Source organism: Hippocampus guttulatus, chromosome 23, assembly GCF_054856545.1.
Source record: "Hippocampus guttulatus isolate MCC_2025c chromosome 23, RoL_Hgut_1.0, whole genome shotgun sequence".
Classification (NCBI taxonomy): domain Eukaryota; kingdom Metazoa; phylum Chordata; class Actinopteri; order Syngnathiformes; family Syngnathidae; genus Hippocampus; species Hippocampus guttulatus.
In genome coordinates, this window is record NC_141283.1 from 2,981,333 (window position 1) to 3,006,984 (window position 25,652).

The 25,652-nt window shown below is 46.0% G+C and overlaps 1 protein-coding gene across 2 annotated transcripts; it reads right to left on the minus strand.

The window, feature by feature from the left end:
* Window positions 1–628: 628 nt before the first annotated feature.
* LOC147185718 (cation-independent mannose-6-phosphate receptor-like) lies at window positions 629–25,411 on the minus strand. Of its 2 annotated transcripts, none has more exons than XM_086104292.1 (51): window positions 25,193–25,411; window positions 23,139–23,278; window positions 21,802–21,920; window positions 20,707–20,805; window positions 20,439–20,571; window positions 20,152–20,263; window positions 19,599–19,707; window positions 19,352–19,511; window positions 18,496–18,688; window positions 18,144–18,247; window positions 17,884–18,048; window positions 17,598–17,744; window positions 17,282–17,434; window positions 16,950–17,087; window positions 16,702–16,852; window positions 16,450–16,618; window positions 16,120–16,235; window positions 15,859–16,018; window positions 15,529–15,705; window positions 15,342–15,437; window positions 15,036–15,137; window positions 14,764–14,926; window positions 14,442–14,618; window positions 14,224–14,370; window positions 13,810–13,988; window positions 13,633–13,720; window positions 13,150–13,359; window positions 12,922–13,052; window positions 12,691–12,794; window positions 12,348–12,481; window positions 12,074–12,270; window positions 11,855–11,981; window positions 10,994–11,125; window positions 10,321–10,480; window positions 10,134–10,242; window positions 9,884–9,965; window positions 9,664–9,797; window positions 9,365–9,511; window positions 9,091–9,249; window positions 8,737–8,944; window positions 8,459–8,611; window positions 7,643–7,877; window positions 7,430–7,566; window positions 7,224–7,341; window positions 5,703–5,849; window positions 5,431–5,615; window positions 4,658–4,844; window positions 4,162–4,311; window positions 3,875–3,944; window positions 2,620–2,847; window positions 629–2,271 (listed from the first exon to the last, which is right to left on the minus strand). In XM_086104292.1, the coding sequence occupies exons 1-51, from the start codon at window positions 25,351–25,353 to the stop codon at window positions 2,110–2,112; spliced, it is 7,464 nt and encodes a 2,487-aa protein (XP_085960418.1). In that variant the 5' UTR covers window positions 25,354–25,411; the 3' UTR covers window positions 629–2,109. The 2 variants fall into 2 exon arrangements, with proteins under 2 accessions (XP_085960418.1, XP_085960417.1); XM_086104291.1 differs by having other exon boundaries at window positions 2,572–2,847.
* Between the last annotated feature and the right edge of the window lie 241 nt (window positions 25,412–25,652).

Genomic DNA, 25,652 nt, shown 5'->3' on the forward strand with positions numbered 1-25,652 from the left:
TATTATTATTTTTTGTTGTAGAGGCTGTTTATGTGAGGTGAGGCATTCATGAAACATTCTCGATCATCGGTACTTGCCAGAGGGGAAAACAGTTCGTGTGCGGTCCAAGGCCTCGTTTTCTGAGGGTGTTTAGGCCAAGCGAGCCCTTGATTTACTCAACGGAATGACACCTGATCAACTGTCGGGGAATTATGTGTGATGTAAGTCAATTATTGCGTCAAATGACGATGAGCAACTGTTGATCATTTTCTGGAGGGGAAAAAAAAAGGTGTTTAGGTTTTCTCAAGCGGACATGAATTGATCACCTGTTTTTTTGGGTGTGGAGGGAAAAAAATGGGAAATTTATAGGGGAGTGAGGTGTTTACATCTTAAATTGTGAAGCACTTTTTTTTCTGGAGGGGAACAAAGGAGGGTTATGTTAGATGAGGCGTTTATTTGCTCAAGTGGAACTCGATCACTTTTTTTTGTTGGTTTTGAAAGGGGCATTTATGTTGTTTTAAAGGCACTGGTGGAACCGAGTCCCCTATTTGAGGATGGATGGTCCTGTCGGTTACATGTCTCAAGTCACATGTCCTATCATTTCCGAAAGAAATTCTGAGCTGTACAAGAAAACAAAATACACCAGAGCGTCATTCATGAGGTGTTCATTCAAAAAATAAAAATAAAAACTTTCAAGACATCAGTACATGGAGGTTCTTTTCGATAGGAAAACAAGCACAAACTTGAGACGACAAAAGCAGGATGGTGATGATGATCGCACTTGTGCTTTTCTCCCAAATTTTTTTTTGTCCCCTTTTCAAAATCTCAGACAACGACGCATGGGTGAATCCCCGCAATTTTTTTCATTGTTGCGACAGTACCAAACACATTCACTTACCAAAGCCAGTCTTCCTCACAGCTTTGACGATAATATCGAATTTATTCATTGAAATGTTACAGGTTGAATAAATACTGCTCGACATAAACGCCTTGAAGCTTAGTGACTGAAACGTACTCGGCATTTCTTATGTCTACTCAAATACCGACATTTTTTTCGAAGGTGATAAAATAGTTTAAATAATTTGTCTGAGGTGAGGCATTTATTTTCTCAAGTGGCCAACAACTGATCATCGATTTATTCTTTTCCTTGGTGGAGACAGGGCATTTATTTCCTCAAGTGATATATTTTTGGTTTATCTGAAGTGTGCCATTTATTTACTGAAGTGATAATGTGGGCTGAGGTGTTTATTCAAGTGGAAACGGGGAGCATTTATGTGAGGTGAGGCAATTATTTGCTGAAGTGGTCAACCCTTGATTACTTTGATTTTCAGAGGAAAAAAAATATTTGAGAGTCTTCATAATTTAGCTAGCATTTTCACCCCAAAATATGTGGGGGGAAAAATACATATTTGACGACCGTTTTGTCAGCGCAACCAAAAAGCAATGACAACAGGCGTAGAAATATGGCTTTGACAGGGCAACTTTACTCACAAGGCCACTCTGAGAACGTTCACCTGACATCCGTACGTAGAATCACGCTTAAATAATCGTAAAATATCAAACAAACAAAAGGATCATCTAGACGGAGCACGAAAATGCGAGAACAATGTTAAAAAAAAAAAAAGCCTCACGTTCTCCTTTCAGGGGGCGTAAAGATTAGCATTTTATGTTGAGTGTAAACAATCTGACACCCGAGCATCTTGATTCCCTTTAAAGCCGGACGATGACTAACCTTCACCGCCTACGTCGAGATTTTGTTTGTCGTTTTCACGGCCGCTCGAACCATTTGCTGCGCCACTTTTGCTGCCGCGTACAACCTTCAGTCTTAAACAATCTGCACAGAGACACTCGCTTTGAGATAAAGTGCTAACGAAATGGCACGGCTACAATCAAAAAAACAACACCGTTGTGGACAAACTTGCCCATCTTGATCGCTTCCAGAGCAACGGTGAGAAACACTTTTTAAATAAACGGGAGCAATCAATAAATAACAAAATGGCGGCAAAAGGGGGTGGGAGGAAGTGTCAGTAATGCTGAGGGCGTTTCTATGGCGACATTCACTGAGAAAGAGATTGAGATTGAGAGAGCGAGAGAGAGAGAGATAGAGAGAGTGCAGTTCCGGAGGGTGAGTTACACCCGCAGGAGGTCCTCATCGCTGTCGTCGTCGTCCTCCCGCTTGGCTTTAGGTGCCGCGTTGTTATTGTGGCGGCCGGCAGCCGAGCGAGCTTTGTGGCTCCTCCGCTTTCGTTCGGGCTCATCCAGGAGGCCCACCAGATCTTCGTCGCTCTCCTCCTGATCGGCATGACAACAAGAGAGGTGAGAGCTTATCTTGACAAAGTGCGCGCAAAGGGGGGAAATACGTGTTGCTTTTGTTTTGTTATTTCGTCAAAGCGAAGGCGACGTGCCGTTGCTTCATCGATTTTTCTTGTTATCTGGCCGAAGTGCAAGTGAAGGAAGGGAAGGTATGTTGTCATGTTGACAAAGGGCAAGTGAAGGCGACGTGTGTTGCTCTGATGCTAAAGCACAAACGAAGACAAGCTGCGTTGGTTTGACTCGCCTGTTAGCTCAAAATGTAAGCCATATCAAAAGCACCTGCAGGAAGACGCTGCGATGGGCAAAGGATGACTTGACCACACGCACTCCGGGAACGCTGAGCACCTCGTCCTCGCTGTCGTCCTCCTGCTCGTCCAACGAGAAGGAACGAAGGCCGTCCGTGTTGACCGGCTTGGTTTTGATGTGCCCGTTGCTTTGGTGACTGCGGCCCCGTTGCGAAGAGAAGGACAAAGTGGAAGAGGTCGCAGAAGGAGCCTCGAGTTCCTCCATCAGCCACTCCATCTCGTCTTCGCCCGCATCTTCATCCATGTTTACCTGAAAGCCCGCGCAGGCGACATCCTTTCACAACCGAACACATGACGCCAGACACAAATATTGAGCCGCCTGCTGGGAGTGAAGAAACTGTGGAGTTGCTATTGCAGACACGACAATTTTGATTTTATTCTTTTGGCAACCTTTTTGGTCATTGCTCGTTTTACAAGTTAGCTGCCCTCCCATCAGAGATTTCCAGCGAAGAGCAGGGAGAGAGGAAGGAACCCGTCAAGCCCTCCAAAATCAAAAGATATGACCTCATGTCGAATGAAGACCAACTATAATTAAATGCAAAATGTCCTTTGTTTTCATTTTTAATTAAATTGAGCTTTCGTGGTTCATTTTAAATGTATTCCTCTGGTGCTGTACAGAAGAGCAACACTGAACTGTCATTTAGGAATTGCAGTTTCTTACTGCATTAAATTACTATTTGCGACCTTTTGCAATCCGCTAATACTGCATATATATACATATATATATATATATATATATATATATATATATGTCAAACCCTCGGTTTTCGTCCATAATCCGTTCCAGAAGGCTGTTCAAAAACCGAAACCACGCTCTTTAAAAAAATATTTTTTTTTTTTATTGAACACGTCTGCTCACAATGGAAAGTGACACGATGAAGCGTCATTTCCTCGTAAGGAAGGTGAGAGGAGTCAAGTGAGTCAGTTTGTTCGAGAACCGAAATTTGTTCGTCATCCGAGGCATAAAAAAAATAAAATAAAAATCTAAATTTTTGGTCGAAAACCGAATTGGTCGAGAACCGAGACATTCGAAAACGGAGGTTTGACTGTGTGCACATATAAAAAGAATACTGAAACTAATCCAAAGTAAATTAAATGAGGCATTTTTGAAAAAAAAAATAGAATAAAAACTAACAAACCTGCTCTAAAAACGATCTCAAACCAAGTTAATTTAAAAAAAAAAAAAGTCTAAATATATATATTTTTTAATGGCACGAAAAATCAAATATCATAACCCTGGTCGAAAGTACATCGACTTTGGTCATTCATTCACACACCTTGGAATATTTATAGGAGACCTGGTTGCCTCTCCTGCAGCAGCCGGCCACCTTCTGAATCATCAATTCTCTGGAAGGGAACAAAAGCAAACTTAATCAAGCGGATCTCAATTTTCATCAACTGCGATGTCAACATTCATCTCATTTACATAATAACCGCCGTTACACTACATTTCGATGGCCATGACAGCTAGGCTGGGAAAGATTCCAGCTCACGCGCCACCCTCATGAGGATAAGAGACATGAAAAGATCACTCCTCTCAAAGAAGACAAGACGCTCTTCGTACCTTCTCTCTCGCTTGCGCAGCACCAGCGCGAGTAGACAAACGCTCACGCCCACCATTAGGAGGCTCAGCAACACGGCCAACACCTGACTCCTCCTGGAAAGAGCCGGGAGGTCGCCGTCTTCGTCATCTTGCGTCTGTGTGTCCACAGTCCTACAGGACACGGATAAGACACGTCATGACTGGTCTATTATTCCGCATTTACATGGCGGGGACACCCTGAGCTGGTTGAACAGGGCACGTGTAGACGAACATCCGTTTGCGCTCACACTCACACCTTGGGGACAATTTAGAGTGTTTGATGAAACTTCCATGCGTGTTTTTTGTTACCCGGAGAAAACCCACAGGGAGAACACGCTAACTCCACACAGGAAGGCCGCAGCCAGAATCGAACCCCGCACCTCTGCACTGTGAGGCAGACGTGTTCACCAGTCGCCCGCCGTGCCATACATCGACCAAAACCATTTTAACACTTGTCATATCATTTTGTGTGACTCACGTGAGGCCACACACGGCGTCGGTGTGCCACACGAACATGTACTGGCACTCGTCAGTCTCCCGCATGAACTTGGGGATGCCCACGCCAGCCGTCGGGTTGCACTGAAACATGATGGTGGACGACGCCGTTTTGGTTCTCTCGCGCCCGCACGTCGAGTCCGAGGACACCGTCACATCCAGGTTGCCACCTGTTGGGCGAATTAGACATACGTTGACTCGGTAAAGTCGTCATGGCAATTTCCTTTTTCCTCCACTTTTTTTTTTCATGTTCGCCCCCCCCCACCAAAAAAAAGAGCACTTTAAGACCTCAGAATGGCAGATTAAAGGATCGTGAATTCTTTTTAAGGCTTTTAAAAGATAAGCGCACTCCCTGCATGTTAAACACGTGCTTTCTGTCGACGTCTCTTTTTCCTCACAAATTATCTCCAAATTACATAATAAAAGTCAATGAGTCACTGTACCCGCTTACTTTTCAGGACTTCATGGCGCTGATGCATGAAAAGATCACGTATTAACCTTCAAGGGGCCAGACGAAATAAACTCTCGATATTCAAGGCTGCACTCTACAGCAGGGCAAACTTTTCGACTTGAATTTTAAATCATGCCGTGCATAGCGGTAAAAATCTTTCCATCCATTGGTGGAGACAAGTTAGCGGGCGAAATGATGATTTTTTTCCCCCCCCCACCGCAAATAATTTGAATCTAATCAGTAGCTTGATGTTTTTTAATAAAAAAAAAAGGGGACTTGTGCTCTTAAGTGAGCATGTCAAATACCTTTAATGCAATATTTGGCCTTGCTGGAGGATCCGATCCGCCGCCTGTAGGCTCCGTTGAGTTTGACCTGGCATATGTTGGCGCCCACGCAGGTGGGCAGGGAGCTGTTGGTGAGCCCGGACAGTTGGATGTGGTAGATGTAGTGGTCGCCGTTATCTCTGATGTCTCCGGAGGCTTGGTGCGGACTGAGGACACACACACACACGTTTTGAGATGTGATTGCGGGTGGAGGGTAGAAGAAGGGGCAACACTTTTATTTCACACGACGCTACCTGAAGTAAAGCTCCCCGAGACTGAGGCGGGCGCCCGTGGTGGGGTTCTGAATGGTGCCGTTGACCATCTCGACCTCACGCTGCTTGACGGCGCACGCCAAGCGGGTCTCCCAGCCGATCACAAAGAGGCAGGATGCCCTCTCCATGCTGAGAGATTTAATGCGCACGACTTTAAAGTTTGTGTTGAGGTAACACACAGGCTGCCACCAAAAAATAAATAAAATAAGAAAATGTGCATCTTCACAAGAAAATAAAATAAAGTTTTGGATAACTTGTTTGGTCGACTCCTTTCTGTTCGTTTGCAAATGTCCCACGTGGCTTCCCCTCTTTTCAAAACACAGCTGATAACGCCGACCGAAAAGATTTGGCATCATTGATGAGCACATTGTTTGGAATTGCGAGACTTTGTCGGTTCTTCTTTGAACTCATCAACTGCCCCCGGTTTTGTGAATGTTCTCCCCTCAAAAGTCAATGACACGTGCCACCGATTAGGTTTACTTCCACCTGAACCCTGGAGAACCCAAGAACCCTTTTCTTCTTTGGAAAATGACGAATTATACATTAAATGACTGCTATATGTTCACTGAACACCAAAATACGTTTTTTCAAATATTCAATGCCTTAATCCTAATTTAGGATGAGGGCCAAATTTCACCCTTTGGGATTTAAGGGGAGCGTAAGAGTAGCAGAATTTATAGGGGCCAAATTTGACCCCGTGGGTTCTCCAGGAAACAAAAAAATATCGATATACAGCGAAAGAGTAAGGTGCAATCAAAGAGTAAGTGCGTTTTCTGAGGAGCCCATTTAGCAACGGCGAAACTGGCCATGGATTCCAATGTTTGACAGGTCGTCAACGGCGAGCCATTATCATTAACACTGCTATGAAATTTTCGAAACTTATAAAGGCAGCCACTCAAGTGTTCAATGCTGATATCTAAATAGATTGTCCTCCACCCCCTTTTGCCGCCATTTTGTTTTCTTCCCGTTGCCTTTTAAAACGCATCTCGCTTAGTGGTATGTAAATCCTATGTCTTATTTTGAAATTTTGTGCAGTTTTGATGTGTAACACTATTGACTTCCATATATCAAACTGTAACGTCCTACACAGCTTCTGTCGCTAAAAGTCAGCTCGAGATTTGGGCTTATACGGAAAAGAAATATAAATACATGGATGTTATTTTTATCGGAGAAAAATAAGAAGTGTTCATTTCAGTACCACCCAATTCTAGACCAAGTCTGAAAAGATGTTTAAAAACCTCTTTGGGAGCGAATGAGTTAAAGACAACGAGATATATTTCAAGAGCTCTACAGTATCATATTGCTTAATAATGACGTCTTAAGAAGCCAAAGTTTAACGCGAAAGACGAACAAACTTCTCTCATTAACCGGTTGCTCGAGACAGCTAAACTGGAAAGTAAATGAATGTCACCGTCCCAGGTTTTTCGCAGCTAAAGCGTCCGGGGTGTTTGTGGACTTCACCGCCGCCTGGCCTTTTAGTCACATGTCGAGTTGCGTTCATACTTGATGATGGCCGGGTGTCCGAGAGTGGTGCCGCAAGTCAGCTGGATCTCCGTCTTTGCTGGCATGCCGTTACCGCAAGAGGCGTCGCCGGCTGAATAGTTGACCGAAATCCTGGCGTCTATTTGAGAGGGAAGAGTGAGACCGGTTATCGGTAGATAAATATCGGTACTTTATTCAAGCCGTAATTTAACGTCATGATTTCTCACCCTTGTAACTCATCTTCTGAGTGTGGACGCGGCCCAGCGTCTGCGTGGTTCCGTCTGCCGTGTGCCGACACACAGTGGCCCCCTCGTCACAACCCGGGGGTCCTTTATGAATCCCCTGACACAGGTTGACGAAATACCTGGTGATATGGAAATGGGAGAGAGTCAGGAGGCCCGACAATGAGAAAACAAATCTCTTTCTCAAAAGAGACTCACGAGTCGCCGTCGTGGTTGAACTTCCACGGCTTTGTGATGGAAGAGAGGCCTCGCAGGTCGAAGGTTTGATGCTGACTGACCAGCTTGCATTCCATCTTCCGCGGGGCGCACACGGCACTCGTTCCCCACTGGAAGGTTGCCGAGCATCCCGCCGTTTCCGACAACAGCTGCGGGGAGCCGTGCCCCGCGGACGGGTCGCAGGTAAACAGGATGGACGACCGGCGCTTGGCAGAGGCTAAATCGAGAGAGGAAAGAATGAAGTATTCGAGCCGCAATTGCATTTTACAGTCATTGAGCTTCGCCGCCTGCATGCAACGAAACGATAGAAATGGACGACTTGCTGTGCCTTTTCAGGCGTGTCTTGAGACTTTCTTTGCGGTTTCACTTCTGTTCATCCAAATTTTGTGTTACAATCTGAAACTGTCTGCAAGGGCTGAGGTTTCACACTCAATATGTCGGCCCGCTACAAAAATGGGTTTGACACCCCTGCTCTAAAATGTCTGCTTCAACTCAAAATGTCTGAGCTGCTGTATCTTTTCTGGCATGGCTTCTTGAGACATTTTTGTCTCCATGCATGCCCAACAAATTGTTAAGTGAAACTGACTACTGGGGGTAAATTTCCAAATTCAAGTTGGCTTTTAAAGGACTGTCACGGGAAACACTTAAAACATCTGCTTCAATTTAAAAAAAAAAAAAAAAAACCGCCAACTTCCTGTCTCTTTTCTGGCCAGGCTTCTGGACAGTTTTTTTGTGAGCTTACTCATGATAAACATGTCAACTAAATTTCAAGTTGCTGAGTGAACTTTGCAGCCTCACCTGGCTCGCAGAAGCCCCATTTTTTATCCTTGTCATAGTTGGCGGTCGTGGCGCACCACTTTTTGCCATCGGTTCTGTCATCCGTGGTGCATTCAGTGTACGACCGCTTCATGAACGTGAAGGGGAACACGCACGCCTCACCTTCATGCGTCACTACAACACATATCAGTATCTCTTATGAGGGCTATCAATTAAAAAATATGAACAAAACCGAGGCCCGATAGCTTCCTTGCGATCAGACGTGGGAGCACTTCAGACAGCGGCCACTGCGTACTTACTGGGTGGGCACGGATCGCCGCCGCCGTACTGCATCAGCACGGCTTGCTCCTCGTGCTTGAAATCCATGGTCATGGCCTTGCTGATGCCGAACGACACTGCCGATTTGCCCGAGCCCGCCACACGACAAATGGCGGCGCCCTTGCAAGTGGGCTCGGCCACCGAGCTGCACACATTGATGACATAGCTGGTGGAGGAGTCCAGCGGGACCTGTCAACACAAATGAGCGCATGTCACACGATATTAAAACTCATTCAGTATCAGCCAATTTTAGACCAAGTCTGAAATGACGTTTAAAAACGTCTTTGGGAGTGAATGAGTTAAGACTGTCGTAAATTCAGGGGTGGAAGCCTCACCTGCACTTGGCCTGTCAATGTCGACAAGTCAAAAGTGTACTGCAGCTGAGTGTCAACCAGTTTGCATCCGCTGGTGTGGGTGGCATCAGAACACACGATAGGGGTCGCCCATTCAAAAACGTAGACGCAGCCCTGCAGCCTCAGCATGTGCGGGGATCCCTGAAGACACAAAGCCCAGTTATTGCTGTGCTAAAACGAGAGTTTGGAACACACACAAAAAAAAAAACAAAAAAAAAAAAAAAAACAGATGCCATGGAGTAAATGGTGTTCTAACCAGCTCCACGCCTCTCTGGCAGGTGAAGATGATGGTGGAGGTGTAGTTTTGTGCCGGGTTCGACGCACACCGGGTGGAGCTGAAATAAGTGATGGACACATCGCCCGTGGCGCTGATCTGAGGGCCGCTCGTCATCCGCCCGATGTCCTTTCATCGACGCAAAGAGAAATGTCAAGCATCAGACTCTGACAATTATTATAGACGTCATTCCTCATCCACTTCAAAGAAGGTCATCCATTATTGTGCAATAATATCTGCATTATTATGGACATGTTCAAATCAAATTAATTGTGACTCACAATTGGGGGTCCGTTGTCTGGGTCCATACAGACTACGGCGCCAGGCGGGCAGGTGACACCGGGAATGGGGTTCAGAGGCTGACAAATGTTGATGTAAAAGTCTGGAGCGTCATCATTTTCGTCCACCGCGTCATCTGAACACCACGGAGTCAAAAAGAGAGATCGACGTGGACGAACAACATCGACCCGGTTGACAAGTCATCTGTGCCCGCAAGCGAACCTGTGGCGGTGTAGTATCCGGTGAAGTGGATCAGAGGAGACAGGTCAATCGTGTTGGAGCCGTTCCGGACAGAACATGTGACCTGGGAGGATGACATAAGGTGATCAAAGACACTGTTTTGGCCGTCATCTTTACAGTGACTTCCAACATTTTAGACATGGTGGTAAATCTGGAGTCACGACGCATCACAAGTAGTTCATCCATGTTTGCTTTGTTTTTTTTTTTTAATCACACATACAAACATACTCACAGGCTGCTCGCACACCAGGTGAGTGTGGAAGGCAAACAAATGCGTGCACGTGTCTGCGTTGGAGTCAATGAGGACTGGTGCCGGTAGGGCAGAGCTCATACTGGGTGGTCTAGAAAATACATCGGATAATATTAAAGTCGGCGCACAATCTCCGAGCAGATGTCATCGTCGGGAGTGGACAGCCTACCGGCAGATGAAGTGGATGACGGTGTTGTGCTTGAGAGCGGGATTGGCGGGGCATGGACTTCCTCCCTCATACGTCAGCTCCACCACGTGATCCTTGTACGAGAGCTTCCCGCTGGCCTGGCCACCGCTCAGCGCAGTGTTGACGTCTTTAATGCACACCGCTGCGACAAAAATCATGACTTGAGCACATGCATATACGTTATGAAGGTCGAGTGGAAACGTTGATAGTCGCTGAAAGGAGAAAAGACCGCCGTGGGATGGAAATGGTGGATGTTGGTGGAAGTTAATGTGTCATCGGCTAGCCTGCATGGATGAATACGGTGTAGCATGTGCAAAGCTGCGATTTCATTGAACCGAGTGGTGAACTTTGTGCCTCTGCAAATGGGCTCATTAACTCATTCAGGATCAGCCAATTTTGGACCAAGTTTGAAAAGACGTTTAAAAACGTCTTTGGGAGTGAATGAGTTAAATATTAATGTGGCATGGATATATTATATTTAAAAAACAAACAAACAATAATTTCAATAATAATTCCATTTTGAAATAAAAAATATGGATGAGAAAATTTCATCTTGACAGGAAGTGGGATACGAAAAGATCCCTGGGGTATTTTTGAAGTGAGCATGTCACAGGCGCATCAAGACACCCGGGAAATGATTCCAATTGTGACCTACCGGTTCCTGGGTTACAGCCGGCGTTGGCCATGTCCGCGCAAATGTTGACGCGGAACATCCTGCTGTGGATGTCGTGGTCGTACACCGTGTAACCGCCATCCCGTCTCAGGCTGTTCAGGTCAAACAAGTGACCTTCAAAAGACAAAAGGTTTCATTAACTCATTCATTCACAGCCATTTTCACTGGAGCAACCACCTCAATTCCAGCGTTGTATTGGATTTTCACTGATCTTGCAAGGCCCACAGAATATTTGGTTCTAATGCTATATAAACATGGAGCCTACACCAAAATAAAGTTTGTACTCTCTTCTTTCAGCAGAAAAAAAATGTTTCTATCTTTTTCCATTCTTCAGCAATTGGCATTACAAAATGGCTAAGTTTCATGAAAATGTCGATTCCTGGGCAAAAAACTGAGAAAAATAGCTTTTTGTAAAAACATGCATTTCAAGTATGTGAGGCACCACTGCCACCTACTGGTCGCTTTTTTACATGATTTACAATGCAAACGGCTTGTTCTCATTCACAGATTGCATCAGAGCCTCCTCCTCTCTATGACACAAAAAAAAAGACACCTGTACAAGTACGTCCTTGGTAGGCGGGGCCTAATTTTAAAAAGACGTACAAGTACGTCTTGTGGAATTAAAGAGTTAAAAATAAAAAAAAATCTGTTTGCAACATCGAGGATGGGTAGTACATTGTTTTTTGGGTTTTTTTGCAATGCAACAAATGCTGCGGGATTCGAAAGGAAAATGAACTGGGTAGGATGAAAAAACGCATCGGATCAGATCTAGTCCACGGGACATATTTTGCCCTCTACCTAAACTACATGGATATGCTGCAAAAGGAAAGTTAAAAATTCAACCTGTAGCTGGATTGGCGACTCTGCAGCCGTCGTGCTGGCTGCTGTTCAATGGGCAGGCAGCGGCCGTTAACCACACGAAGGTGTACAAACAGTCCTCAATGGCGGAAATGAGAGTTGGACGAGAGTCCTGAGAGAGGATATAAATGTTTGAAAACATAATGTGGGGTGTTTCTGGAACAATAATTTTGTGCAAGATAAAGTCTACATTTAGTAACGTACAACTTGGTCTTTGTCGCACTTGAAGCGAATGATGGTACTCCTGTTGCGGGCTCCGTCGGGACAGGCCTGGCCGCCGCTGTACTGCAGCTTCAGCACGCTCGTGTCCCACGTGGGGCCGCTCGTCACATGACCCAGACTCAGGTATTGGTCTCCGATCTTCACGCAGGATGCACTGCCGGAGGGACACTTCCACGAACCTGCCGGAGCAGAAGAGCATCTCATTGAAAGCAAACATATTTGGGAAGAGTGACGGGCAGGATGACAAAAGACGCACCTCCCTGCGGCACCAGCGACCTGCAGATATTGATGTAGAATCTCTTGCTGGTGTCCTCTGTCGAAGCCGTCACCTCCCAGTTGTGGGCCTCCATGGCCAAAGGTGAGAGGTCATAGGAGTGGCCTTGACTGTCACTGCGGGGCAGGAAGAGCAAACATAACTACCGGATGTGACCGTAGACCAGAAAAAAGGGTACTGATGCACTATATTCACCCCGTTGCCTACCTAAAGCTCGCTATTTATATTTTTTATCAATTCTTTCTGGCTCACTGGTTCTGTCGCATGACAAGTACGATGTCCGTAGATGTGACAATAAGATGGAGCTCCTTGAGAAGCATCTTACTGGTATGAGCAGCTGGTGGTTTTGACAGGGAGGCATGCCAATGCGGTTGGCCAGTTGAACAAGTAGGTGCAATCTGGAGTCTCCTTGATGAATTCTGGCACCCCCTTAAGAAAAAGAAAACAAAGGGAAACTATTGGAGTTGCATCTTGTATGCCGTAGTTCATTTGAATCGTTTAACATTAAAAAAAAAGCGATGAAGTCGAAGAGTTGCAATCAAAGCGTGAAGCTTACAGGGTGCATGTCAGGGTGGCAGGAGAAGTGGATCTCTGTGGACCGCTGGTAGATCTTGTGACATGTCTCGCCGTTGGTGTAGTTCAAGATCAGCTGATCTCCCACGAAGATCAGACGCTGGTTCGCCACCCCTGCATGCGCACGCACACATACGCATATCAACCACAATTGCAGAAAAAGCCACACAGCAAAGACAGACCACAAACCGGGATGCTTTTTTTTTGTCACCTGCTATCTTGTGGTTGCTTCCGTCCACCTGGCACGAGGAGACAGCGTCGTCGCCCGTGTCTTTGTCGGTGCAGACGCCCCTCTGGAGTCCGCCGCACACCGACAGGTGGTAGATGTACTTGTCGCTCCTCACTGGGTAATCTTTGCCCTTCAGGGAGCTCAGGTTGAACTCAAAGCCACTTCTCGGGTCGCGGACGCGGCACTCGTCACCTAGCAAGAAACGTGGGCAAGCACTATTGTCAGACAGACATGTAAAACCGTCACCCTTTAGGTTTTTTACATTACCTACTAAACTACGTACACATTAGCTACTACTTACAGGCATTAAAAAATTATCGTCTTAATTAAAGCTATCAAGTGGCTTTTTGGGATGCGGGAAGAGCTCAGATTTTAGCACTAAAAATAACTATGAAGCAAATGCGCCAGTCATGACATCACCGGAACTGCTAGCAGTCAGGTGCATCGTCCGTGTAGCGACTCTACCTTGCGACTTCCTGATGGGACAGGCTTCGGAGGTCCGCCAAATGAAGACGTACTCGCAACCGTCCTGCCGGTCGAACATCGGGGAGCCCTGAAAAACACAAACACACGGTGTGTTTCTCGTCCAGCCCTATTTTGTGCAACCGAACATTGGCAGGAAGAACGTTCCAGATGACTCACTGGGCTGTCGTCACACAGCAAGATGATGCGTGTGGAGTAGCGAGATGCTGCGCCGCACTGGTCCCCGTGGTGATACAAGATGCTGATGGAGCCGTCCTCTGCCACCTGCGGGCTGGCCTGGACCAGACCCAGGCTGTAACTGGCTCCATCAATGACAGCACAAGCGCCCAAAGGACCCACTGCAGGGAGTCATATATGCATTTTGTAGTTGATAAATTTATCAAGCTTTTAACTCATTCACTCCCAAAGACGTTTTTAAACGTCATTTCAGACTTGGTCCAGAATTGGCTGGTACTGAATGAGTTAAGAGTGAGTGCGCTTTTGGCCTTATTTATGTGTCCATGTATTAAATGTCCTGTGGATAACGCAGGGTAGCATTTGACAAATGCACTGTGAGAGCATTCGCACACTGACCAGGACAGTCCTTCAGAGAGGGGAGGGGTCTGCAGACATTAATGTAAAAGCTGCGCGATTTCACCGCGTCCGTATCTATGGCAACCCAGGGGTTGTCCTCTCCGCCTCGGACCAGGTGACTCAAGTCGTACTCGTTGCCACGGGAATCTGGAGTGCACACAAACGCACGTTTAATTAAAGAAGGTGGACCGATCTCGCGTCATCTTCCGTGCCGATACCGATGACGCGGCAGTCCACCGGCGCGGGAACGCAGGCCAGTGCGGTGGAGAACTCGAAGAGGACGTCGTGGACCACGTGGCTGGGCAGGGTGTTCAAGTCCTCACGTAGTAGCTTCAATGATCCCGGATGTGCGTTTGCATCGCACACCAAGTTAATGGTGAAGGTGTCCCGCGTTGCTGAAAAGAAAGGAAGAAGTCTTTTTTTTCCAACGGGGAAACATTGTGACGCTTCATACAAAGCAGTAAATTGTATTGTTGCGACTGACAGAAGCTACTACATATGCGCACATCAAAATAAAAGCGTTGAAAGCCTTCTGCTTACCTGTAGAATCGTCACGGGGTCCCTTATATGTCAGTTTGAGGAGGCCATCCGTGGAGTACTGTAGGGTCTTCTCCACCCCCACTGGGCTGACGGGATGACCTTCTTCCAGTTCGCAGCCCGCCATTCCCGCGCCGCAATCGGCCAGGTCTGAGCAGATGTTCAGCTGCGAGGTGGGATGGACCAGGAGGTAAGCGCGCAAGAGTATTATTCATATTTAAAACGACTTCTGTAAAAAGTGTGTCACAACTAAATCATCCCAACATCAGTCTTACCAAGAAGTCCTTTCCATTGGCGCTGGTCTTGTATCCGGTCTTGGAGGCGAGAGGCTGCAGGTTCAACTCCAGGCCGGTGTTGGGATCTATCACAGCGCAGCTCTGAGATGGAAGCACATTGCTCACTTTGCAGGGTGTGGGGCTGGGCGATATATGCATGAAAATAAAACTCAAGATGCCCAAAAATGTTGCAAAATGTTATGTTAGCTGTTTATGTAGTTTGCGCACTCACGTGAGCTAAAAATAAATTATTTTTTTTCATGATTCTGACTCATCAACTCAAATTAATCAATAAGAATCACTTACACTATTCTTGGTAGTGGTGATGGCACAGGCAGCTCTTGTCTCCCAGATGAAGTTGGCAGTGCAGTTCTGGTATATGAGGAATCGCGGGCCCATTGACTGCGTGACAATGAAGACGAAAAAATAAATAAAAACGAGTGACACAGAAATTGCCGAGTTGCGCCCTGTCCACCCAAAGTGTTTCACTCACCAGCACTCCCCTGGTGCACACCAGGTGGATTCGGCTGGTGTACGTCAGCTTCAGGCCGTCTGACTCGCAGGGGTCACCATCTGTGAACTCGAGCAGCAGCCGGTCGCGGCCCTCGATGATGGGGCCGCGTTTGGAGACACCCATGTTACTTACAGACACCACTTCTTGCGGGTAGCCCTGAGAGACAGACGGGAGGGATTCAATACGTTACATTTTGTACTTTTTGATATCTTCAGGGGAGGGATCCATTCGTTCACTATTGTGGCTGGTAGAACCGGACCCCAATTACAAATATTCAACACAACTCTCACGAGGATACACAAGATGTACCTCTGTGGTTGTGTATTTCATCTGGCAGACGGACGCGTGGCGGTCGCAGCCCTTAACGGCGTTGATGGGCCGACATACGTTGATGTAGTACTTCCGCAGGGCGGCGGAGTCGGACAGGTCCATGGCCTGCCAGTTGCTGCCGGATGAGGGGTAAGACAGGCTGCAGACGGAAGGACGATGTCAAAATCATTTTTTTTTGTGGAAGCGAATTAAAACTATTCACAAAAATAGCAGGGGCTCGCTGTATTGAAATTTGTGTACCTGGACAGGTCATATTGGTCCAAAGTTTTTGGATCGGTCACCAGACACTCGTGAGGCCTCTCGGGACATGCGTACGATGTATACCAGTGAAAGTTATACGTGTACTTGTCTTCCACCTGTGCCCATTGAAGAAAATTAACTCATTCAAATGGCCTATTCTTATTCACAGATTGCATCAGACCCTCCTCCTCTCTATGACGCAAAAAAAAAAGACTTAGACGTACAAGTACGTCCTTGGTAGGCGGGGCCCGTACGTCTTGTGGAATTAAAGAGTGAAAGAAGCTGCTCGTCAAAACATACGAAAAGAACAAAAAGTGACAGGATGTCGACCTGGAATTCTGGTTTTCCAGCACCGGCTTCGGGGTCGCAGAGGAAGGAGATGAGGGTGGATCGGAGCGTGTGTTGCTGGTTGTTGTACTGCGAGCCGTTGCTGTAAGTCAACTGGAGAAGGCCGTCATAGTAGGACAGCCGTGAGTTTGCCTGCCCCAGACTCCAACTACTGTAATGACAGGAAAAATAAAAATATGAAGACCCGGGTGGGGCAAAGTATTCGGTAGATGTTTGCAAACGGTCTTCTTTTACCTTGATTCAACCTGGCAAGCGCCGGCCTTTTCAGGACAGGTGGCGGCTGTGACCGGGCCGCACACGTTGATGTAGTAGTCGTAGTTGTCGTTGGTCAAGTTGTAATAGCCGCCGTTAGCCTTGGTGAGTGGCGACAAGTCGAAAGAGAAGCCTGGCGAGTAAAAAAACAAAACAAAAACACAACGACACACAAGTCGTTTATTTTGCTGTAATCCAAAGCGAGAAGTTGAGGCTTGAACATATCGTACCGGCCTGCGGGTCCTCCACCTTGCAGTTGTCCCCTTGCGTCTTGGAGAGGACGCACGCGGCCGCCGTGTACCACTCCAGCTCGTACACGCAGCGATCCGATGAAAGACTGCGGAGGATGGGGGCACTCTCCAGATCTCCTACAGGAGACAACATACAGATTAAAATGGCAAATTGGATTTTTGGGGTGAAATTTAATTTCCGGCCTAGGCTCACTCATGGATCATTATTAGGATTAGCATTATTAATATGAACTCATTCAGTACCAGCCAATTCTAGACCAAGTCTGAAAAGACGTTTAAAAACGTCTTTGGGAGTGAATGAGTTAAGCCACCTGGTTTGCACTTAAGCGTTAGGATAGTTTGAATCCTTGTGGTTTTGCTGCAAAAGTCTCCATCAGTGTACACCAGTCTGATGTCGTTTCCCTTTTCGGTCTTCTGGGGGGACGAGAGGAAGCTGCCCAGGCTGATCATCTTCTGGTCTTTGTCTGAAACCGAAAATCAAGAGCATAAAATGTATCCCGCCAGACATCCTCCGCTTGTTTTCAATACGAGGTTGACGGCAACCTTCTGGATGTTCTCGTGTGTTCGGTCGTCGATAAATTAACAATTTCAAGTGAGGTTATTCCACCTTGCCGTCTCTCTTCTTACCTACGGAACAAATGGCCGCACTCTCCGGGCAGCCCTCGGCTCCTCCTGTTTGTACGACTTTGTGGCAAACGTTGAGGTAGTAGCGCTTCAAATCAGACTCGGAGGATTTGGGATCCACCGCCTCCCAGTTGCCATTCAACTCTGACCCTGGAACCAAAGACAATCTGCTATCTAGCGGTATCACCTGAATCGTTCTACCGTCTCAGAAAGTATCCCGACCCGACAAAATAAATAAATAAATAAATAAATTTTAAAAAGCATGCATAGGTGGATCTTCCCCACTCACCAGGGAAGCGAGTGAGGGTCGAAATATCATAATGCTTGCTGCCATCAGTAACCCGACACAGAAGATCCTCTTTCTCCTTGACGCAGGCGTACGCGGTCTGCCAGTCAAAGTAGTATGTGCAGTCCGTCTCCCCGGCAAATACAGGGGCCCCCACACCGCCATTGGCTGAAAAATAAAAATACCGCACGGTATACAAGGATTAGCTAGCGCGCTGCGGCTAACGTGGCGCCAGAGCTGATGTTTTGGCTGATGTTTCTCACATGCGTTCCTGTTGCAGTCAAAGTTGATGATGGTCATCCTCTGGAAGCCGGTGGAGCACTTGGCGCCGTCGGGGTAGATCAGAGTCAGATCTCCGTCGGAATAACTGAAAAAGAAATGACAGGGGCATCTTGAAGATCAACTCCAGAGTTTGATTTCTGTAAGTGAAGTGTTGATGGAAGATTTGGACATTGGAATGGTTTTCATGGTTGTCAAAAGGGCAGATGGACACAAAGTAGCAAACACTAAAGATGATCAAATTCGGCGCGGAGCAAACGCGTGCTGCAAAACTGTATTCACACCCAAAAAGAGACACATTCGGATGTATGTTATTCAGACAAAAGACAAATTTACCGCAGAGTCTGGTTTTGATATCTCCCGGCCACTTTCTTTACATCGCCCGACTTCTTCACTTGGCAGGAGGAAACAAACTCTCCCAGGCTGCTGCATTCGTCCGACGGCACTTTTCCACACACATTCAAGTAATAAATGTAGCTTTCAGTCCCGTCGCTGTCTGACGAATGGGCATAGTAGGGATGGTCTGCAGCTAGACATAAAAAATAAAGATGGATTTGGAAGCGGTCAGTATCATGTCAAGCTGCATTTTTTTTTTTTAAACAGTGACTTTAATTCATGCTATGCAAGAAAGCGAAATAATTTGAACAAGCTAAACATTTCCAAAGACATGACAATCCTTCATCCGCATGTTGATAACTGTTGTTGACACAAGGCGTGGGCTTCCAGGCGGCAAATATTTTGCTGAGGTGGCCTTGTCTCACTCGTACAAATCTACATGAGAAACCATGCGGGGTTGCCACGTTATTCAAAATAAATGGATCAGCCGAGTCATGGAGTTTGTCAAAACATACAAGCATATTTTGACACCCCTCCCCCAAAAAAAGACATCTAAAGTCAGAACTTATTTTCACATTAAGCGTGAAGGAAAAAATTGATTTTTTTCCGACTCTTTCTGTGGAAGTTGATGCAAGTTAAAGCTCAGGAAAAAAAGTTCTGAATGTAGTTTTTGGATAAATTTAAATAAGAAATCCAATTTTTGTCCCCTCACCCCAAAAATTAAATAAAATCACTGAATATTGCATGGACATATCGCCCATCACTAGTTTAGTTTAAAAATGTGAATTTTTTTTTTGTTGACTATTGAAAGCTGGCGAGGCGACAGGCGGTTGGTGTCACCGGTTGGACAACTTACAGCTCAAGGTGAGTGGCGTCAAGTCGACGGAGATGTCATGCTGCCGGCTGGTGAGTTTGCACGTGTCGCTCTCCAAATAATCCCTGTGGCATGCGTACTCCGTCACCCATTCCACTTCGTAGCGGCAGTTGGCCTCCGCCGTCATTTTCGGAGTGCTGCCCTGTGACCAGGAGAGCGTTCGGAGCCAGGGAAAGTCACTCAAGATGTGCGACAGCTCGCCCGGGCTATGAACATGAGGGTAACCTACCGAATGTCTGCTTGATGGACAGATGAAGGTGATGGTGACGGCGGGAGAGTGCCCGTTACAGAAGACGGGAGGAGTCGCGTCGGCGCTCACGTCGTACTGCAGCCTCAGTCTTCAGAGGGTGGCGAGCAACGGAGACAACCAGGGAACAAAGTTAGATTAAAAGTATCGTCTGTTAAGTAGCAAGGCTCCAGTTAGTCAAAACTAGAATCAAACGGCTAATAGGAAAGTAGTAATTGGTATTTTGATAGGGTTCGAAGCGGTGATAAACTGCACTCTTGGGAGTTTTTTGTTTTTTTTGGGCCTATTTTCAAAAGTAGTTATTTTCAGGGTAATGTTATAAGAGGAGTCAGAAATTACTAAAGTGTTTTAGGATCATAATTTGAGGTACATTGATGACTTAATTAAACAAGGGGGTTCCTTTATTCGCACGTTTCTGTCTTCGGATCGAAATGGTAAAATATGCTCGCCAATTCGTTTTTTTTGATTTTTTGTTAGTTTTTTTGACATCAGATGTACACATTTGGAAATCTCATGTGGACTGGTTAAGACTAACCTGTCATTGGATAGGAGCTCTAAAGGCTTTGTGGGAGAGCCCATGTTGTAGCCTACGTTCTTCGTAACCACGCAGGCGGCAGAACCTTCCGGACAGCGTGTTTCTCCGCCACCTGTGACAGTGGAGGAAGGCGTCACTTCACATGATAAAACCTCAAGGCTAAACCGAGAAATGCAGAGGAATTGTGCAATGTTGCGAAAGGTCGGTGGACGCAGGTGTGACAAGAGTCGTCGGTAAGCTAACGTTCTGAACGCAACCCTCTTTCCGACACATTGCGGGTGACTGACTGAGGCTGCGGCAGATGTTGACGTAGAAGTCGACGCTGTCGTCGCCGTCGTCTACCAGGTAGCCGCCGCTGACTTTGATAAGTGGGTTGAGGTCATGCTTCTTCCTGTCGGTGTCAAAGACAAAGCAGGGCACCTGCACGCGCACACACACACAAAAAAAAAAAGCTCAAACACAGAAACAGAATTTAGGTTAGCGACGGCGTCTCATCATCATTCATGGATCTTCTTGTCTGTCAAAAGTGTGTCAAAAGTGTGTCATCCGTCGCACCTCTTTGTGAGGTTTGAACTTGTCGCTGCTGCAGGCCACGTAGGTCCTCCACTCAAAGTAATGCACGCACTGGGAAACGGTCACAAACTCCGGAGTACCCTGCGCACGGCAACACAACAATAGCATTATGCAAAATTGACTCATTGTATTGTGACCCAAAGATCAGGAAAACAACAATGATGACGTTTAACTTTATCCGTCACCATAAAAACACACAAACACTGTAAGCTTTGTCAACTTCAGAGTTCAGCTCACCGGTAGCGGATCAATTGATTAGTTGTTCAATAAGCAGACAAAGAAAAGAGACCAAACGCACTGGATTGGGGCCATGAAGAAAATGTTGTGATTGAGAATGTGTTTGTTAAGTGCAGACAATGAGTGCAAAGTGGCAAACGTGAATATATGTTGTGGCTGAAAAATGTGACTAATATAAAACTGAATAGTTAAAAAAAAAAATCTTAAGTTACATTGTCCTCAGTGAGACATGCCTGTCTTTCTAGTTTTTTTTTTCTTCCAAGTCAGCCGCTTCTTGTTAGCGTTTTATCACATTTGTCAGTCTTGTGCCGTTGATGAGTAACGCGACGGAACGTCTACAAGCGTAACTTTCCATTCCCAGGCTTGACGCGCAAAGAGAGGGTGACGCGAGTTTATTCGACAGAAGCCGAAAGTTAACAGGAAGTGAGGGACGCCGTTGAGCCGCACACTCACTGTTATGCTCAAAACGTGCATGACTCCTTTTCTCCATTGCGAGACTAATAAAGGTTTTCTTATCTTAGTGTCCACTGACGAAAAAAAAGAGATTTGTTCACTTGTCCCGTCACGTGTAAATCCGCCTCAATTCCAAGCGCCGACTCTCAGGTCCAAATACGCTTTGGCGCTCCTTTATATTTAGACGTGGGGCAAAATAAAAGTATTGTACTTTTGAGGCCCAAACTAACACAATGAGTGAGTCTGCGAGTCAGTGGGGAATGTTTGTCTATTTTGTGACATCAAAGGTCAACCGCATCGGACCTGAAGGCCTGCTGGCTCCCCACTATGCACTTTCTGTCAAGAGTTGAACCATTTCGGTGTCAGCCAACGCTTGTCTGAGCTCACCATGGTTTTCCCACACTGGAAGCCGATGGTGGTCTGGATGAAGTTGTCATTTCCCGCACATTTGACGGTGCTGTTGAAATCCAGGACGGTTCCGGACAGCCTCCGCACGGACAGCTCACCTGCGTAACGAGAGAAGAAGTGATGGGGTGTGAGTGGGTGGGTCTTAACAACAGTGTCGTATCTGTGACTGAATGTGTGAGGCGGGCCGAATTGGGTGAGTGACGTGTTTGCCGTGACCGTGTTTCACAAATATGTCTCTAAATGTTTCTTTTTTCCTTCCCAGGCTTGCTTTGAAAAACAAATGTTCACCCCAGCCAAGCCACTGCCATTTGAGAAGATCATTTGTCACAGCTGGCATGTTTGAGGTTGATATAAATAAACAGTAGTGGGAAAAGTTCTGCTATGGTCACCACACTGACAGCACAGCCGCCAGCCAGTAGTTTAATACTGAGAACTTGGCAGCAACCTAAAGAAAGATGACCCGCCGTGTTTATTTTCTGTAATTATGACTTAACTGGTGTCCCCCGTGCAGGTTAGTGACTGACAGACTGTTGCATTTTGAATGTTGCAGTCCCGAGCACCGACTTGGTGTACATGATTCGAGCCTCATACCCTTGACTGCCACAATGGGAACGTTACGATTTAAGCCTTTGTTTTGCTGCTATGAAAAGGAAATGAGTCATTGTAACATTACACAATACTGAAAGTATCCCACTAACCCCAAATAAGACAGCGTAACGGTCATTTCAAGTACACAACAATTGTTTTTAAAAGCCTCGCTGTTATGAAGAAAGGAAATTAACAACCTTCTTGTTTACATTCTAATGACCAATAAGAGGCGGAGAAATCATCACTGATTCCAATCGAATATAGAGAACTACAGAAAAGTACAGCACAGAAAAAGGCAAACGAATGTCGGCCAAGATTGCTCGGACCTGTATCGTATGCGAAAAGGATGATGTAATCATAAAGACAGCCCACCGAGCACCCAAACAATACATGACCACGGTGCCTCTTTGTAATCCTGCAGTGCAACTGTTTAAAAAAAAAAAAAAAACTATCAAACATCTTGTGCCATGTGGCGGTCATGGGACACGAGGGGGAGTCCATCAGGCTGCTTGTATAAAGTAATCAATCATCACCGCCACTCCTGACCCTGTTCAGGAGCTACTAAGTCTGAGGGATAGGGGGAGCGGGGGGGAATACAAAAAAACCCCAACAACAACATTGAGTCAATTTTTTGGGGGTCAATGACCAACTCAAATTAGTCGACAAAAATGAATAATAAACCGACTTTAGGAGAAACACACAGGAAGAGAAGGACATGACGGACTCACCGACAGAGTGGTAAACATTGCTTGTCAGGTTGCGGGCGCAGACAGCAGTGCCTTCACCGCAGGCAGTCAACGGAGACGAATCGCACAGCTTGAGGGTGTAACTTATTTTATTATCCAGGTCGATTGCCTCCCATTCATAGCTTTGGGGAAAAAAATGGAATAAAATCAAGTATAAGAAGTAGCTCAGACACTTTTGTAAGACATTTATGTGGAAGTCCGAGTCCCCCAAAAAATTACAAACAATTTGACAGTTTTTTTTTTAATTGGTCTCGTACAGTATGCCAAACCTCATCCCCGCCCCGCATACAGCTGGCCCGATGATTTCATTAGATTGGCAACTAGTTTGGTTAGATCTTGTTCTGCCATCTTCATTTCTGCTGCAGTTCTTGTGAAATGTTCCCAACGGCCGGCTGTTTGCTTCTCCTTGGTGATCATGGTATCGTAATGGGTGCTAACTAGCACACAGTTGTCAATTTTACGACAGCCAGGCTCACCAGTGGCCCAGGAGTATGTGGGCCGGGATGAAGATTGATGCAACATATGACACAATGGCCCTAAAATTACCCTATTTCTGCTTGACATATACAGTAATTTTGAAACATGTCTCGTTACAGGGGGTGTAAATATATTTTGATTTAACTGATACGAGTCAAATCGTTATTTTGGAAAATGTACCATTCCTGAACGGTACCCCAAGTAATGAGAGACACATCAAATTGTTTTGGGGTTTTTTTTGGAATGCATAAAAGACACCAGGTTGACGTTCATTAGATTGACGTTGCTGATAATTGTTCTCTCTTTGAATTTCATTAATGTGAACAGCTTTTAAAGCTTTTACATGTTCTATATTAATAAACAAGACAAATAACCAAATCATAATCCCACTTGAAAATGTACCGTTCTTGAATCGTATCGTACTCCATGTATCGATATATCTATCGAGATACCCATGGAATTGATATGCACACCGCTGATGTGCATACCTGTCAACTCATACGGTTTAGCCATAGTTCACACGGATTTTGTGGTGAATCTTACGTATATGGCCGTATCGCACAAATCATACGGATTCTGAACATTTCCGGGGGTTTTTTTCACCAACTCCAAATGATTTGGAGTTGGTGAAAAAAGTAACGCAGGAATACAACTCTGAACACAGTAATGCCACTAAGTAGAATGATGATTAGACATTAACCAGACATTGTATTATGGAGACATAATACACTTTCTTTCTTCTCCTGGCATGACATACAATAAATCTCATTGAAAATTTCGTGGTTTTTTTCTGCCGTTATTTTGACATATAAAATGCTTTGGTATGTTATAAGGATTTTTTTGGTAGTTTATACAGGTTGGCGCTCCAAAAAGTTGACAGGTATGGATGTGTATCATTCTTAAGAGTGTATTTTTTTAATGAAAGTATGCCACACTTGGGAAACGTTAATTACATTGTGTGTGTGGGGGGGGGGTATATTTTGTCTATCGGAATAACACATTTAACTAAGCCATATGGGGGGAGATGAGCATCACTCCTTGTTTCTACCGACTTATTGCGGTTCGAACTTTGAATTTTTGTAATTAAAGAGTCTTCGTTTGGTAACAGCGCCGTGTGTTCGCTCGTCACCGTGTCAATATTTGCTTACTTTGACAGCAATCAGTTGCTAATGGGGAGATCATGTCAGCGAAGCGCATGTTGTTGACGGGTTAGCCGCTAGCTCGCTACTTTAGCTTGACCACAGCCAGCTCCGACGGCCACAAACGTGGCCATAAATATAACCCAAATGAGCTTTCTTAGCTACCCGGGACACTCTTGGCGTGACAAAAAGACGTCTCGAAATAGAAGAAATATTGCTAAGAAGTTAACGAGACGAAGAAAGCAATGGCTGACTCATGTTCTCTGAACCTTTGAATGTCACGAGGCGGGAGTACGATCACATGACCCAGCTGACACTTTGTGCATGTGTGCGTGTACGCGATTTCATGGTAATATAATCTCCGAGTCGAAATGGAAGTCTACGTTGTTTTGTTTGTTTGCACTGGAGGTGTGTTTGTACCTGCAGAGGTCCTGGTACCACGGACCTGCCTCCTTCTCCTCCGCTGCCGTAGCAGTGGCCGTCGTAGCTCCGGAGAGGAGCAGCAAACATCCCACTCTCACCACCAAGCAAAGCAGGCACCCGGGAGGCAAGCGCCGCCGGCCGTGGTTCAGTAAAAACATACTTGAGCGGCTGGCTGTTCAGCAGGACGACATGATAGAAACGCGTCAGGGGAAAGATCGCTCGGTAGGAAGTGACTGCGCCACATGATTCGACGTCACATGACTGTCAGGTAGTTCAGCCATGCGCGCTTCAAGTACCGTGGGACATTCAACCACTGGTACGACAGCTTTGTCGCGCAAATAAATATTGGACTTTGGAAGGACTTCTGATTTTACATGTTGTCAGCAAATTCGTTTCAATCAAGCATCCTGCTCGACTAGGAATGAACGGAGAGGAACTCGACAGCACTCAAAGGGGC